Raw genomic sequence first — 18,309 nt, 5'->3', positions numbered from 1 at the left:
ACATCTTAATCATATCTTCACTGAATTTAAGGGCTCCCGTGGACTCCTATCACATTTGTATGGTGGCATCTGTTTTCTCTTCAATCCTCACAGTTTCCTTTCCGTTTCCTCCTCCTTGTGTTCTAGTTGCTCCCATTCTTCTGGACGAGTCCAAATGCACAGTAGTCCGTGAGGGTGTCCAGTGCGTCTGCATGGCAACAGGAAACCCTGAGCCAGCTATTGAGTTTTACCTTCCTGACCTGAACATCACCATAAATGAGACAGAGAATCGCTTCAACTACTACACACACACAGATGGCTTCACATCAACTGGAATGATCAAGCTGCGTGACAAGGGTGAACAAATGGGCAATGGAGGAACTGGTATTCATGTCCACTGTAGCATCACCAACATATATGGCACTGAAACCGTCCAACTGGAACTGCAGCAGGAGAGTGAGTGAGCACTTTCTCCTTCCTTACATGAACCACAGAAAATAATGTTTCTGAATGAATACAGAGGAACGAATTAGAGGAACATGATTTGTTAAAAATTAATTTAAAGTTAATTCACTGCCTAGGATTTGAGTCTGTAGGTTGACTATTTCCTCTCTCAATCAGGGATGCATGGTGCTAGTGGTCATTAATATGTACTATGTTGTAATGGAGTCACTTTGTGTATTTCAGAAAAGTATATGATGGCTGTGATAGTGGGAACTATTGGAGGAGTAGCAGTTATTGCCTTCATCATTGCTGCAGTGAGATATGTTGGCCATAACAACAAGAAGTAAGTGTTATGACATGGCCAGAACTAAGTCAGTAGAGGTTGGACAACTAACATGGTCATGTATGTATACATTTGATAGAATTGGTCATGCTTTGTCATTACTTGGGCATATAAAGACATTGGCCCTCATTCTCGATTTTTTTCTGTAATTCTTCAGAAATGTTTCTTACACGACTTCGCAAAAACAACGTAAGAGAAACGCTTCCGCTGCATTCCCGCACGCTTGAAAATGTGTTCATAAGCAGCTGAAGTCTTCTCAGCTGTGTTCCTTCCCATTAGTTTCTTAGATTGATGCGCATTCTCGTGAAAGTGGATTTGCATATATACACGCCCCGCCAGCTCCTTATTAGGAGACACAATTTTAGAAACGTGTGCTGTCGCAATCTCCCGAATCCACACGAAAGCAACTTGTAACAGGTGTTCATTAATAAGGTGGAGATCTTTTATTACGTTGAACTTCCGAAGTCCGTAAAACACATTTAAGTCACTTTTTTTTTTTTTTTTTTTTTTTAAATAGCCACCATTAGTGTGAAGACCGGTCACGAGTAGCAGTATAAACTGCAGTCAGTGCTGTCTAAGTAAATGTTACTAGTTCTTAGAGATTGGGTTTAGTGTTATTTATTTATTCACTTACATTTGCAGTATTCGTGTCCATTCACATTCAGTAATTTAGCAGACGACTTTGTCCAAAGTGACATACAAGGGAGAGATCAGTCAAGCTACGAGCAATAGACGCCATAGTGTAACAATAAATACTACCTCGTAGAATTAGGACTATAAATGTGAAACGTAGTTGTTTATGATACAAATATTCTCGTATTTATTATTATCATAATTATTTCAATCCGAGGATGTCTGAGGAGTTTTTTTAAATGTCATTCCTCAACGCCATTCCTCAAATAACCACAAGATGGCCCGTGGAATCGCATTTGAGAAGATTCCGGCAGAGTTACGACTGCTATTTCGCGTTCTGAAAGTCGTCTGAAGTTCAGAAGAAAGCACAGAAGAAAAAACTATGGAGAATGGCAAATGTTTTCCTAAATCCACCGAAGTGGAGTTCCTTCTGAAATCCTTCTGAAAGTCTTCCCAACTGCTGTCGAGAATGAGGGCCATTGTTTTGCAGTTCATTGTAAAACTAAAATCTAATTCAGTTGGTGACACTTGAGTAGGTGCTACATGAGTCCTTTGCGAGTGATAAAAGTGTATGGCAAGGGTTAAACAGACCGGTAATACTGAATTTACTACAGAAGTCAGCAGGGCTCTACACTAGCCATTTCTTTAAATAGAGCATGTGCTATTAAAGGTACAGCCTACGATACTAATCTCATACACTTTTTGTCTAATTCAGGGAATTGTTCCTTACAGTCCATTAGCTGTCCATTCTGTGTTTGTGTAGAAACACCAAGGCTTTGTTGAGACCAGCATAATTACTCTAGATTTTGAATGTGTACAGCCAAAAGAAATACCTTTCTGTCAGGCTTCCCTCTAAAGCCACTTATTCCAAGTCCAAAATATAGAAAAACATATGATGAATACATTTAAATGAATTTTGTTCACAACTGCAATACAGACACCTGCAAACATACAGTATACACAGCTAGGCTAGATGTAACGAGAATTTAAAGAAATATAACAAAAAGTTGAATAACATTTAATTTTCAAGGTAATGACAAACACAAACAGAGCCTGCTCCTGCAATCTAACCTGTTGTGACCGGTGTCTTGTGACGTGATTGTGGCTGTCAGGTTCTCCTAATGTGTTTCTCTGTTCATTTCAATTTGATAAAAAGGGATATAAAACAAAAAAAAGAACGTCTGGGCGCATCAAAAAACCATACCTGCCAGGATCAAAGCATAAGGATGGACATGTAAACATTGGATGGTGTCAGTAACTCTCAAACTGTAGGAGAAGGAGTTCGGGCACGAAATACGCAGAATGATAATTACTAGAGATGCATTTCTGCAAAAATGAATTGAATGATTGCTCAACAGTAGTAGAGTCCACTAACGGAAACTGCACAGATCAGGCATGGGAATAAAAGCAGGGCACAGTCAGTTGTGACATAAACACACTTCTATGGGTGCATAGAGAGAGCTCTATTGCTACCACTACATCCCCATACTGATGGTCACTTCAACACCCCTTTGCAGGGACAGGGCTGCACATCTCACATGTATCGTAACCTCAGGCAGGTTTACTCCCTGTACCCACTGTCTACCGTTACACTCATCACTAATCTCATTCCCATTCCGGCTCTACAGAACCAATGGAACCTGTGTTGTGTAGACCAGCACAGTCTAACGCAAGACTCCAACTCACAACGTGGGGTGTAAGCATGCTAGCAAGAAGGTTAAACCCATGGGTGCTAGTGTCTGTCGCTACTGCTAGTGTTACTCACTGCACAGCACTTCACCCGCTGGCTACTGTTACAGACATATCACATAAATGTCCACTCTCTTTATTTCCAAAGCACAGTTTAAATTTGTTAATCAATGTATACATTGTATTTTATAAATTGCCGTTACCCAAAAAATCACGCAAGACCTTACTTTCGGTGTTTACCTCCAGGCACAACTCCATCACCCTAACCCTCCTGGCACAACTCCATCACCATAGGAATGAACAGAATAAGGGTTTGGTATGCCATTACACTCATGTGTTCATTCACACATGCGCAGATAGGCCTGAAAGATAAATCCGTTTTTGGAATGAGTACATATTATGCATTCCTTGTGTGCATGTTAACAGGTAGAAAATCAGTTGGATCCCTGTTGTATTTGTTCTGATTCCTCTTGTTCCTCTTCCTATTTATCTCGTTAAAATGTGATGGCCAACAAAAAGTCACGCAAACACCACATTTTTACCATAAACTTCACATTGGTGAAATGATTCACACAAGTGAAAGGACTACTGTAATAAGCCACTTTACATTTAACTCATATCTCGGGAACCGCACAGGTTTCAATACAAAATATTTTCCCCTCTAATCTCCTGAAAAATAACACACACAATCCTGCAGATGTCTGCCTGCCAAAAGTCTTTCAAGGTTGTTCATCCAATTCCCCAAAAATTGGATATACGTTATCTCCAGACTATGCTGATAAAAAATAGAGACACACACAGACACACACACACACACACACACAGATGCTGCTACCATTATAGTAACACATGCACATAAACAAACAGTGTGCTTAATCTGCTTATTGCTTACTGTTTCTCCAGTGTTTACCTATGTAGCGGTGTAGTACACTGTCTTGCGTTGTGATTTCGATACCGACACGGTGATTCTTTTGGCACCCAGCCGTTTATTCAGGACATCTGAAACGTACTACAAACACAGAGCAAAGCGATCACATATCCCCAGATCGACAGCCTCTCTCAGTCAGGGTAAACACAGACTGATTATAATAATATTTCAATAAGAAAATAAAGTACATTGGAATGATTACAGATACATCGGAGAGTTGCCCTCATGGTGTTCATGGTCACTGGTCTATGCTAACCTGTGCTATTCAGCAACATTGAATAGAAAACTTACTCTTATAAGAAAAATACAAACTATTTGATTTACATGGCAATGAGTTGGTTACATACCTGACACCTAATACAAACACAGAGCAAAGCGATCACATATCCCCAGATAGACAGCCTAACATGAGAAAGAGACAATTAAGCTGAAGCAGCTTTTCATTGAGATATAACAGTAGCATAGAAGCAAAACCGCATGGTTAGCAAAGCTAGCAATCCTAAACTCTCAAATACACTTTACAAATATAGACATTAACTCCGAAATACACTATACTGTTATACTAATTATCAAATACACTAAAACACTGTTACAGCACTCAGACTCATGTTTAAGCTATACTAAAGTGTACATTATGATCCACCTGCTCTACGTACCTCTCTCAGTCAGGGCAGGTGTACACATCGCAGACAATAATCAGGTGAGGGCGGAGTCCGACACAAGGAATCCTCTTGTAGAATCCTCTTGTCCATCAGTTTGCAGATGCTTAGGAATGTGTCATTGTCAATGTGGATATCTCTCTCATTTGACAATAGCAAGCTCTCAGAGGGCCTTATTTTAAGTAATTTCTCAACTGGGCTAATAATATAATTATAATATAATATAAAAATGTGTTTTATTTACTGTAGTTTAATTTGTCCCACATATTTAGTGTAGCTATTACTAAGCAGGATATATAGTTGGCTACCAAGACAGTATCTATCTAGCATATTATTTAGCATGTTAAAAAAAGCTTTTGTACAGGCCTGCACAGAAAGTAAACGTAGGAAAATAAATAGCATTAGTAATACATCCTTGTTCATATATATTTCATATATTTATTTTACTGCAAAAAGCTATGTTCATAAGGGTGTACTTTAGACTGCACTTAATCATGTTATTTATGAATACATCAAATCTTCATCTCCATATGGGCAGCCATACAGAACATCCAGCTAACCCCATTATAATGGCAACTCATGGGATTGCATCTTCTTTACTAAAAGAGAGCCAAAAAGGCACTTTATTATGTTCCTGTACTCTACAGGGCACTGTCACATTTCCCCATGAAAGGCAAGGCACCCATGGGGGCTTTCTATGGGACACACCATCCTGCTTTAACCATAACTAAGACAGCCATCACATGTTGTGTGGTTTCTCATTGGTGCGGGCTCATTAGAGATCATTTGCTCCTGTTTGCTCCACTGTGGGGGCCACACAGAGGGCACTCTCGCTGTATTTGAGTTACCTAAGGGGCACGGGGAAAGCCTGAGAAATGTTGATTTTGTTTTGTTAGATTTATGACATAGTATTCAATTGATTTCAGGTAAGACCATTTGTTTAATCATTCTATATGTGATGAAGTGCTTAAAGCTTTTACAGTATATATCAAGTGTACACAGCAGTGTTTAGAATTAATAGTGAGGTTCTTGAGGTAATCAGGCAAATGGATATAGCTAAGTACATAATTCAATTGATGTTACCTATTTATATTAAAAACGTTTGGCCGTGCATATAGATTGTATAAATGCATTCCAAGTATACAATCAATCTTATAATAGGAAACCACATTTACCAGACATAGAGGTCAAAAACATAGAGATGCTCTATATCCAAAAAATAATATCCCTAAAGTCCATAAGGGGCCCTATAGTAAAATGATGTGACAAGTGATATAAAAGATTGTTTTAAAATGATCAAGCTAATTGTGGTTCCTAGACATAGAGACAGTCCTAGTGAAAGTGTGTCTGACCATATGGCACATGTCCCCCAGAGAGAATGGCAACCCTGGGCAGGACCTGGTTTCTCAACTGGAGAATCCATCAATGTTCTACAGCGCAGTCAAGAAGGACAAACACAGTCTCAGGAAGAAAGTGGTGAGAAATAATATTATAACTATGGTGATGCCTATGGAATGAGTCAAAGTAATAATAGTCATTTGTGTTAAAACATTTACTTTTTCTTCTGGGGTTTTCATAAATTCCATTTTCACTTCTACGGCCGGCTGGAATCATTCTTCCCACTGGCACAGTTAATAGATTATTCTTCGTGTGACAAATAACTGGGCCACATCATGTTTACATGTAATGTACTATTCCTTATCCCAAACAGCATAGACACTCAATTTATGCATTATACTATTCCTAATCCCAAACAGCATAGACACTCTCTTTATGCATTATGCTATACCTAATACTAAGCATTATAGACATTCACTTTAAAAAAGTATCACTGATGAAGGGCAAAAGTGTAGGAGAAGGGCATACTTAAACAAGCCAGGAACAACCAAACGAGAAAATGAAAATACAATGCATCAGAATGGAAAAGTATTAAATGATGATTATTAATTATTCTATTAGGTACATGCATTTCGTTATCTCTTACTGATTTCTTCTGTTCCCTTCAGGACTTCAGAACTTTGTTAGTAACCTACCTGCACAGCATCTATGGCATAAAATTAGTCCCCGAACGGTCAAATCAAATAGTCGCTCAGTCTGTTCACTCACTTCTGCCCTCATGAGTCTCATGTATAAACTTCTGAATGAGCTGGGGATGTGCTAGGATTACTGACAACTTGAAATCACTTCTAGGTGGCTATGCAAATCCACTTAACACCACAACACCACAAGTTTTGGTTTTAAATTGAGATTAGTATTCAACTACTCGATGTGGTTCGGTTTGAATATTTCAAATTGAAAATTCACTTTACTGGGAAATCATAAATCACTTCTACTGTCCTAGTGTCAGTGGAACAGTGCCATGCCATAGATTTAAATAATTCTTACAATTCAATTAAATTCTATCAGTTATATTTATACAATTGTCCCAAGGCACTTTACAGAGCCCAGAGCCTGAACCCCCTTAGTGCAAGCACAATGGAAACAGGGGCATAGTGTGGGAAGTAATAATTGGGAAGTCATAATTGTTTTGTCAATGTAAATGCATATTTTGTTATAAAGTGAGAAAATCTCAAGAGTCATTTCATCGTCGCTTCATGCCCATTCCACAAAACTACATACTAAATAGCCTGGGCATAAACTACATGCTAAATAGCCTGGGCATAAACTACATACTAAATAGCCTGGGCATAAACTACATACTAAATAGCCTGGGCATTCTGACAAGTCTGTTTCAGTGGCACATCCCGATTTTAGTGTTCATGCTGTAGTGACGCACAAAGTTCATAGACTCAATCAAGGTTGGCATGGGGCCAACCTCCCTGATAATTACAGGAAAAAAACGATGAGGGAAGTTGGCCATTTGCCATTAAATGTGGAAATGTACAGAAGCAATCAACAGCCACAAATGTGTACTACATTAACAACATCTCTGTTCACTCTGTTAAAATCAGATACAATACCCAGTAACAATTAAGTGTTTAATATTTACATCTATTAGTATTTGTATTAGGAAGTGTTAATTAGCCAGCAGATATAACCATCTGTCACTAAGCTTTAGAGGTTGAAGAAATTGTGTTTAAAACATTCATAAATGTGTAAATGATCATCAGAAAGTAAACCAATAACACTTTATTTTTTACGTTATGTCAAAACCCCCTATGCTTTTTGTCAAGATATCCACTAAGTAAGTTATGCAGCTAGCATTATTACACCCGATCACATAATACAATAAATAACTGAAGCAAAAACAGTGTTTAGTAGCAACCCCATTGACCAACATTACTGATTTGCCTATAAGAAAGTTCAGAAGCAAAAGTTTTAAATGAAGACCTACACCCCTGACCTACACCCCTATTTGCTTCGACTGAGTTAAAGTAAAACATAAATATCAATCAAAGTTGATGTAGACAATACTGGTCAACTAGATCTTTAGTAATCATACAAATGTCTGCAGGTATTGCAAATCGAGCAGAAAGGAGAATGATTGCAGTGCATGTCAACATATGGTGTAATCACAGCCATATTACGCTAAAAGAGCATTACTGAGTTTGCGTCCGTTCTATCTGCCAAGTGAGCTCACGTGTGACATTATTGTTGCTGATTACATCCTGCCATCAGGTGATTACGACGTGGCATGTCATGCTACATAACACCAGAATCTCAACTGAATCTCTCTTCAACACTTCCAACTTTTCCAAAAATTGTCAATTGGGGGCACCAGTCCATAAAACATTGGATTTACCTTATGCATCATGCAGGTCCTCTGCCCTCCTCCCCTGGCACATCAGATCACACTCCATTTGATCATTAGTAGTGAATGAGACTCTGCAGGGGGGTTTTGCCGCCACAGACTGGGATGTACTCTGTGAGCCCTATGGAAAGGACATCAACTCAATGACTAACTGCTTTAGAGGGTATAATACATTCTGTGTCCATAGCACCATCTCTACCAGGACATTGTGATGCTTCCCAAATAATGAGTCCTGGATTACTAGTGACCTGAAGAAGAGAGCCTTCAGGTATGGGGACAGAATTACTAAGGCGTGTGCAGAGAGAGCTGTACATAAGGCTGAGGGAGAGCAAGGATGCGTACAGGCGAAAGCTGAAGAACAAGCTCCAGCAAAACAACGTGAGGGATGTGTGGTCAGGATTGAATATGATCACAGGCTTCAAGATGAAAGGGAATCAGTCTGAGGGAAACCTGAACAGAGCCAACGAGTTGAATGTGCCCCCTTGACCTCCCCCACCTATCTGTCTGTTTCCAGCAGCAAGGTGAAGAAGCAGCTACAGAGGCTGTGTCAGAAGAATGGCATCAGCCCCAGGATCCTGAAGGCCCATGTAGACCAGCTATGTGGCATTCCACTGCACTTCTTTAACCTTAGGAGGAGCTGTTGAAGACATCCTGTCGAAGTTTTCTCCATCTGCCCTCAATGACTCTAGAGCAGTTGCAGGAGGTCCTCTGATATCGGTGCTGTCAAGAAAAATACGATCAGATTTGTCTAGAATCTCCAGTCCAGTCCTTGCACCACAGTCTCACAACCATGTGATACTAGTGTTGCCATCAACCTCCAAAGCTTTTCCTTTGGATTAATACTGACGAATACAATAACTTACAAAATAGTCTTAGAAAACATTTAGAAAATGTGGAAACCCCGAACAGCTATTTCGGGCAAACAACATCAGGCTCCTATCTGAATGAATTGGTAGAGATACATAACTCGAAACATCTGTAATGCCATTTCCAACAATGTCATTGTCTATTTATAAGACAGGGCAGAACTTCCAGTTCAAAATCTGCCATGTTTACTGTTACAGATTGACACCTACACAACATCCTGTATTATTGACTACCAGATGGATAGACCACAGCTTGTGCAATTGAGGGATTGTGTGTCTGAGCAGGTGGTTACCAGCACAGGAGCACCACAGTGGACTGTACACTCACCTTGAAGTCCTGTCATCTGCAGAAATGTTCAGATTTAAGACATTTGCAGTTGTTGGGTGTATCAGTGGTAGACAAGAGACTGAAAACAGGGAACCTTTGGACCGCTTTGACGCATGTAGTGGGAACGACCTCCTTGTCTTAAATGTGCCAAAGACGAAGGAGATGGTTGTGAACTTCAAGAGGACCAGGATTGAGTTGCACACGATATCCAACCCGGGAGAAGAGGTTGAGGTGGTGGAGGGCTACAGACTGAATGGGTAATGACACACTGAGACTGTCTACAGGAAGGGACCAGGCAAACTCTACTTCTTCAGGAAGCCAAAGTCCTTTAATGTAGTCCAATAACGTAATCCATCTATCTTTGTTGTTATACTACATGAAGCCTGTAGCCTAGGCCATCTTGGCCAAATCTTTTAGTTACTTCTGTGACTAATAGGTAGGGGTGGACAAACCTAGTAATACACTGCTCCCCATTTGCTTGGTGTGTGGAATAGGAAACAATTTAGGTCACTAGCTAACAGGTAGCCAGGTTTGCAGATAGCACAAGTTAACTTAGAGAATGAATGCAATACAGTCGTGTTGGTTAAATGAAGAAGCAGAGGGAGACTGATAAATATGTACTGTATTTTGGAAGAGTTACACAATATTAACACAAATTTACATCATGTTCACTTAACAGTTTTGTTGCTCCTAGTATGCCATATACATAAACACTTCCACACTCCCTAAAATATCCTAGTATGCCTTATTACTCCCGTAAGTAAACCCAATTTCATGTAAGTAAACCCAATTTCATGGGGGTATAGAATGCTAGTGGCTTGTCAAACTTCTGTGTAAATGACAGCGTGGATATTATTATTCATATGAAAACTATTAGATTTGTGCCTGTGTTCTGGTTCAGCAGGACTGCATCACAGCATCTCAGCCTATTCATTCTAAATGCTTCATGGCTCCATGGTCACAGAAATATTCCATAAATTTAGCTATTTCTCCTGCTAGTTGATATGAAAATGGAAACCCTAGCTTTTGTTTACAGTGTTGTGTTCACATGTGCTTGCTTGCTTATTGCTTTGCTAATAAGCAACTTATTAAAATGCTTTGTGATACTTAAGCGGCTGATTACTTCTCAGTTGTAGACCTGCTGTTAGCTGTTAATGATGTTCTACAGGATTCCCATTTTTACCCTTAGGTGGAGTATATTTGAGCCAATGTTCTCTAAACCATCATGCTTCTATGCCTCTCTCTGTTTATTTTCCTTTAACTAAACAGCTTAAGACTGAGCTGCTGGGCTCAAAGTTTAACTCCATCCTAGAAGAGAGTACCACGGTAAGGCAAACATATCAAAGCATTTTTGCTTAACTCATTCATTGGCATACAGTCTTGGTTTCATCTTTAATCAGGGGTCCAAGCAGAGAAGCTGCTGGAACCCTATTGTTTTTGTCATGATTATTATTATTAACGATTTTATAGTTATTATTAACTAGGTTCTTTCACAAAATGGTATGGGGAGAAAAAACTGTAAGGTATACACACCACATAAAAATGAAAGACTGAAATATCCCATTTAGTATTCAGACCCTAAGCAATTGACACCCTATGCCATTTCGCTCTGGTGCATCCTACTTCTATCAGTGGTTCTTGAAATGCTTCTACAACTTGATTGTATGTGTGCCTAGTTCGACCTAATTAGGAAAGGCACACACCGGTCTATATAAGGCATCACAGTTGAAAGTGTATCAGGTAAAACCAAGCTACAGAGTCGAGAGAATTGTCCGTAGAGCTGCGAGACAGTATTGTGTCAAGAAACAGATACAAGGATACAAGAACATATCCTCAGCATTGGACATGCCCAAGGCAGCCTCCCTTCCTTCTGAAATCAAAGAGATTTGGAACCACCAACAGTCTTCCTAGATCTGGCTGCCCAGCCAAACTGATCAATTGGGGATGAATGAGTCTCAGATCACGAGAAGCAAATGGTCTGATGAAACAAAGATTGAGCAATGTGGCCAGGCACAGAGCATCACATCATTAATACCATGCCTACAGTTAAACACACTGGAGGAAACATCATGCTGTGGTAATGCTCTATGAGCTGGACAGGGAGATTAGTAAAGATAGAAGAAAAGTTGGATGCAGAAAAATATAGACCAATCCTGAGTGAGAGTCTTTTCTTAAGATCTCTGGCTGGGGCAAAGGTTACATTTAAACATGGCAACAACCTGAAGGATACCACCAACAAAACACACGGGTGGCTTCAGGAAAACTGTGAAAGTCCTGGAGTGGCCCAGCCAGAGTCCTAATAGAGAATCTGGTGAGATCTGAAAATGGCTGTGCACCGAGTTGAACCACTCTGCCAAGAAAAATGGGAGAAAATTCCCAAAAAAGGTGTATTAAGCTTGTAGGATCAGTGCAGCCAAAGGTGCTTTAAGTACTACGTGAAGGGTCTGAATACTGACGTATACTTATGATATTTCAGTTATTCATTTTTAATGAATGAACTAAACAGTCTAAAAACCTGATTTTGCTTTGTCAATGTGGAGTGTTTAGAATGATGAGAAAAAATAAGACAAGTCCGACACATAACAAAGGGGACACTATAGTAAGTGTATTTACATTTTGGCTCATATCTTAGAAATCATATGGGCTAGAACTATTTTTACCCTTCTGTTTCCTTAAAGGCTGACCCATGACCCACCTTTTGCTGCCAATTTTTGTCCTTCAAGTTTAAGGACATTAATCCAATTCTCACCAAATTTTGTGTACGTCATTATCTACAGACAATATGGACAATTGGCAAGCCGTTTTAAAGTTTTTCTTCAATTATATTTGAAGGTGTGGCCAATGACTCTGTGGCCAATATCTTGTGATGTAAAGGCCCAAACTTGACAACTTGATACACACCAATCACTACCACATTCGCAAATGTCATGACATTTTGTCCATTGGGGAGCTACAGCTGACACCTTGCAATATTACAGGAAATAATCAAAAAATTGGTACACTAATACTTGGCTCATTTGTTTATATTTCATGAAGTGCCAATTGGCAGACTCTACAAAATGGGTGCCAAATGGCCAGTCAATATTCAGCAGTCGGTTTTTGCCTTTGTGAATGGCTGATCTTCATTAAACTTTACAAGCTAATTCAGAATGGCACATACAGTGCCCCCCACAAATATTGGCACCCCTAGTGAATATGAGCTAAACAGGCTTTAAAAAAATATGTCTTTGCTGTTTATCCTCTTGGTCTTTCACTCAAAATATTCACAAAAATCTCACCTTTTCTTTGAAGTAAAATTATTAAAAGAAAAAAAAAAACTGTTGACATTAAATACATTTTTTCCCCCAAAACATATGTGCCACAATTATTGGCACCCCTAGAAAAATCTCTAATTCAAATCTAACTGAGGTATATTTCTAGTCATGTTTGACATTTTTAAGTTCACCTGTTTGATAAGGAACTCTTATGAGGTCAACCATGACTTCCAGTTCCACTGGCGTACAAATATGAAATGACACAGGCCAAATTCCATTAGTCATTCATCACTATGGGAAAGACCCAAATAACACAGTGACGATGTGCGACGAAAAGTTGTTGAGCTGCACAAATCAAGATATGGACACAAGAAAATCTCTAAACAATTGAAAATACCCTTTTCCACTATCATGGAAATAATAAAGATGTTTAAAGCGACAGGAGATGTTAAGAATCAGCCTGGAAGAGGACGTGTCTGTACATTGACCCCACGCACCGTGAGGGGGATGGTTCTACTGGCAAAATAATCTCCAAGGATCACAGCTCGAGAATTGTAGAGGTTAGTTGAGTATTGGGGTCAGAAAGGCTCCAAAACTACCATCAGACGCCACCTACATCACCACAAGTTGTTTTGGATGGTTGCCAGAAAAAAGCCTCTGCTGTCAATCAACAACAAACAAAAGCGCCTACAGTTTGCCAAATGTAAGTCAGACTTTCAATGCGACCCAGTTATATGGTCAGATAAGACCAAAATAAAGCTTTTTGGCAACAAACATCAAAGGTGGGTTTGGCGTAGACAGAAAGATAGCCATATAGAAAAGCACCCCATACCCAATGTGAAGTATGGTGGCGGATCTTTGATGTTGGGGGGCTGTTTTTCTTCCAAAGGCCCTGGACATCTTGTTAGGATACATGGTATCATGGACTCCATCAAATACCAGCAGATATTAAATGAAGACCTAACAGCCCCCTCTAGTAAGCCTTAAAAAAAAAAGCCTTCCAGCAAGACAATGATCCAATGTACACCTCAAAATCAACACAAAAATGGTTCACCGACCACAGAATAAAAGTTTTGCCATGGCCATCACAGTCCCCTGACCTAAACCCCATAGAAAATCTGTGGGAAAAACTGTAGCCAAGTCTACAAACTTTGACCTCAAAATCTGAAGGATCTGGAGAGAAACTGCATGTAGGAATGGTCTCAGATCCCGTGCCATGTGTTCACTAACCTTATCATGCATTATAGGAGAAGACTTAGAGCTATTATATTGGCAAATGGAGGCTGCACAAAACATTACATTAAGGGGTGCCAATAATTGTGGCACACATGTTTTTGGAAAAAATCTTTTTTTAATGTGAATGTTTTTTTTTATATATACAGCCGCGGAAAAAATTAAGAGACCACTTCAAAATTATCAGTTTCTCTGGTTTTACTATGTATTGGTATGTGTTAAAGTAAAATGTACATTTTTGTTTTATTCTATAACCTACTGGCAACATTCCTACCAAATTTCAAATAAAAATATTGTCATTTAGATAATTTATTTGCAGAAAAATGACAATTGGTCAAAATAGCAAAAAAGATGCAGTGCCTTCAGATCTCGAATAATGCAAAGAAAACAAGCTCATATTCATTTTTAAACTACACAATACTAATGCTTTAACTTAGGAAGAGTTCAGAAATCAATATTTGGTGGAATAACCTTGATTTAAAATCACAACTTTCATGTGTCTTGGCATGCTCTCCACCAGTCTTTCACATTGCCGTTGGGTGACTTTATGCTACTCCTGGCGCAAGAATTCAAGCAGCTCGGCTTCTTTTCATGGCTTGTGACCATCCATCTTCCTCTTGATCACATTTCAGAGTTTTTTTTATGGGATTCAGGTCTCGAAATTGGGCTGGCCATGACAGGGTCCTGATCTGGTGATACTCCATCCACACCTTTACTGGCCTGGCTGTGTGGCATGGAGCATTGCCCTGCTGGAAAAAAAACTTCTCAGAGTTGGGGAACATTGTCAGAGCAAAAGGAAGCAAGTTTTTCTTCCGGGACAACGTTGTACTTTGCCTGGCTGAGGTTTGTAAAAGACCATAAGGATTGAACCAAAGCCGACTGGAGGGTCTCCTAGTTCGTCTTCTCTGATGAGTCCAATTTCACAGTAGGTGCAAGACTCTGTGGCTTGTAGGCCTCTCCAGGTCTCCGTCTAACCATCAGACAACCATGTGTTGGGCAAAGCTGAAAATTGGACTCATCAGAGAAGACGAATTAGGAGACCCTCCAGTCCGCTTTGGTTCAATCCTTATGGTCTTTTACAAACCTCAGCCAGGCAAAGTACAACGTTGTCCCGGAAGAAAAACTTGCTTCCTTTTGCTCTGACAATGTTCCCCAACTCTGAGAAGTGTTTTTTCCAGCAGGGCAATGCTCCATGCCACACAGCCAGGCCAGTAAAGGTGTGGATGGAGTATCACCAGATCAGGACCCTGTCATGGCCAGCCCAATTTCGAGACCTGAATCCCATAAAAAAAACTCTGAAATGTGATCAAGAGGAAGATGGATGGTCACAAGCCATGAAAAGAAGCCGAGCTGCTTGAATTCTTGCGCCAGGAGTAGCATAAAGTCACCCAACGGCAATGTGAAAGACTGGTGGAGAGCATGCCAAGACACATGAAAGTTGTGATTTTAAATCAAGGTTATTCCACCAAATATTGATTTCTGAACTCTTCCTAAGTTAAAGCATTAGTATTGTGTAGTTTAAAAATGAATATGAGCTTGTTTTCTTTGCATTATTCGAGATCTGAAGACACTGCATCTTTTTTGCTATTTTGACCAATTGTCATTTTTCTGCAAATAAATGATCTAAATGACAATATTTTTATTTGAAATTTGGTAGGAATGTTGCCAGTAGGTTATAGAATAAAACAAAAATGTACATTTTACTTTAACACATACCAATAAATAGTAAAACCAGAGAAACTGATCATTTTGAAGTGGTCTCTTAATTTTTTCCGCGGCTGTATAATTTTACTTCAATGAAAAGGTAAGATTTTTGTGCATATTTAGAGTGAAAAACTCAGAGGATAAACAGCAAAGACATATTTTTTCATAGCCTGTTTTGCTCATATTCACTAGGGGTGCCAATAATTGTGGAGGGCACTGTAGAAGCTATGTTCCAAATTTTGACTGAAATCAACTACACAGAGGTGCTACATTTTGTTTGTTACATTTTCAAAATCCTTTTATTCCTTAAAAAGCTTATAACTGGTCCTCTTTCATTCAAATCATTCAAATTTGGCTTCTTGAGGCACTTCACACATGCTGCTTGGACCCTGATGATCACCACTATATTTTGTATTCTCCGTCTCTAGCATTTCCTAAAATGCATTCACACAAGAACATTTATCCTTGCTTGTTAGAATAAAACGCAAAGCTCTGTGTAACTATTGAATGCATATATATTCTGTCAGACAACATATATATTCTGTTGTTGTTTAGACACAATATGCCATACCATGAGAAAGTGTTAGGCAGAAGCAGAAGTTTGGACTACTTTGATGTTTGTGGTTGAGCTTTAAGTTTGCAATGAAAATAACTTGTCCTCTAAGTGTTAGTTACTATCAGTTTGAGATTTGAGTTTTGCCGTGCTGACTTGCCACTTGCTTGGTCCGTCTTGCAGGGAGAAGAGGGGGATTATCAGTCTGTGGGCTCTGTGGCAGGCTTACAGAGGCCAGAGCTGAACTACGCTGCCCTGGACTTCATGAGAGGGAGGCCTAGGGAGGGGAGAGCAGGTCACGGGGACGACACCAGTGACTACACTGAAATCAAAACCAAGTGAAGAGCAATGCTTCTCTGACACATTTGCTGCATCGGACACAGTTTATGAGTACTCTCCCCATACACTACTCAACACCACTTCACCTCCAAGTTACCACCATAGCATTGATCTTATTTTCTTAAGTAATATTTGCTAAGGTTTGGTGCAAATCAGTATGTCCGACAACAGCTGCAAACTACTGCAAAAAGTGGTTTCTACAAACAGTAAATCCTGCGCCTCTCCACAACATTATTCACAGACCATATGTTCCTACTCAGTCCTTCATTACCTTTAGTGTCCTTTCCATGCATTATCCTTTCTCTATCCAGTGAAACCCAAAGTGTCAGGGAAGACTTGCCTCTGTGTCAGCAACCTTGGAATAATGTTTGAGCGAACTTTACCACTACTGTTTGCATATTATTTATATATTATTCTACATTTCACGTAGTTCATTGTTTGACTTTCAGTATTTTGACTGATTTCTTTAGATTGATTTGATTACCACATTCTGACCATATGGTCATCGTATCATGTGTCCATTCTTCCCAGAGTTTGCGTATGGAGTTTTTTTCCCTGTTAAACACAATGTATGCCCACCACCTTAAATTGGTCAAATTAGCATGAAGCCTACATCTAACACAATGTATGCCCACACACCTTAAATTGGTCTAATATGCATGAAGCCTACATCTTCCACTAAACCTCCCCATGTAAGGCGTGCGCCTATGGATGAACTTGAAATGCTGTGGGTTTATTATGGGATTCAGCTACCATGTGGTTCATGTTTGTATTCAAAGTTAAATTAGGCATAATGTCTAATGTAATAAAAATAATATGCTACTGACTGCTATTGAAGGTACTGTAATCACTGTTAAATCTGAATTTGTTTGTGTATTAATGTCTTGCATATTTCTGTAAACCATGGCAACACAGTACAGTAATGGATTAAATAACTAAATAGTTGAACTTTTTTGAAAGCTGACAAGGGAGGGGTATGAAGTTTAATGGAGGTCCACAGCATGCCATACCAAATAATCACATCATAAACAAATAACTAGGCTTCATTTCAAGGATGTCAAAAATCCATTATGACCAATCCTGTTGTGAAAACTGTAAAAACTTGGGGATACATTTTGTTATTTTTGCATGCAGGAGATACAGTGTCCACGTGACTGTTCATCGATGATCATTGTAAAGTCTTTGTACGATGACTTGATCATTTCAAACTGAACCTTGCAATATAAAAAGCGTTGCTATTAAATATTGACCGTATAATATGTATGGTGTTGTGTGCTTGCATCATTTTAGATATAATCTTGTTCTGATACCCAAATGTCATTTTCTTACAAAGCCCAATAAAGATTAGGACTGAACAAACATATGTTTTTATTTGATGTGTGACAGAAAATGACAAAAACTGAACTGCTGGATTTTTCCTTTAAATCAGTATTTGTCTAAAGACAGTTAAGTATGTTTGCATGTATGTTATAAAAATGGGGGGGGGGGGGACTATTTAAACCGTGTATACATAGATGTAACACCAGATTCTCCCTGATTAAACAAGGGTAAAGCACCAAAGAAAAGTCACAGTAAAGGTCAATACGTTACCAATGTACTTAGATGA

The 18,309-nt window shown here is 39.2% G+C and overlaps 1 protein-coding gene across 2 annotated transcripts in view; it reads left to right on the top strand.

The window, feature by feature from the left end:
• The window catches only part of mag (myelin associated glycoprotein), a 70,614-nt gene extending 52,611 nt beyond the window's left edge, over nucleotides 1–18,003 (top strand). The window contains exons 8-12 of one of the 2 annotated variants that reach the window (XM_080850854.1): nucleotides 127–435; nucleotides 667–766; nucleotides 6,049–6,151; nucleotides 10,890–10,946; nucleotides 16,548–18,003. In XM_080850854.1, coding sequence (XP_080706980.1) covers nucleotides 127–435; nucleotides 667–766; nucleotides 6,049–6,151; nucleotides 10,890–10,946; nucleotides 16,548–16,706 — 728 coding nt within the window. In that variant the 3' untranslated portion in view covers nucleotides 16,707–18,003. The remainder of the gene's footprint in view (nucleotides 1–126; nucleotides 436–666; nucleotides 767–6,048; nucleotides 6,152–10,889; nucleotides 10,947–16,547) is intronic. The other variant, XM_080850855.1, reaches the window with a different exon arrangement.
• Nucleotides 18,004–18,309: the final 306 nt, after the last annotated feature.

This window comes from Sprattus sprattus (assembly GCF_963457725.1).
Source record: "Sprattus sprattus genome assembly, chromosome: 14".
Classification (NCBI taxonomy): Eukaryota; Metazoa; Chordata; class Actinopteri; order Clupeiformes; family Clupeidae; genus Sprattus; species Sprattus sprattus.
This window is presented reverse-complemented; position numbering and strand designations above follow the sequence as displayed.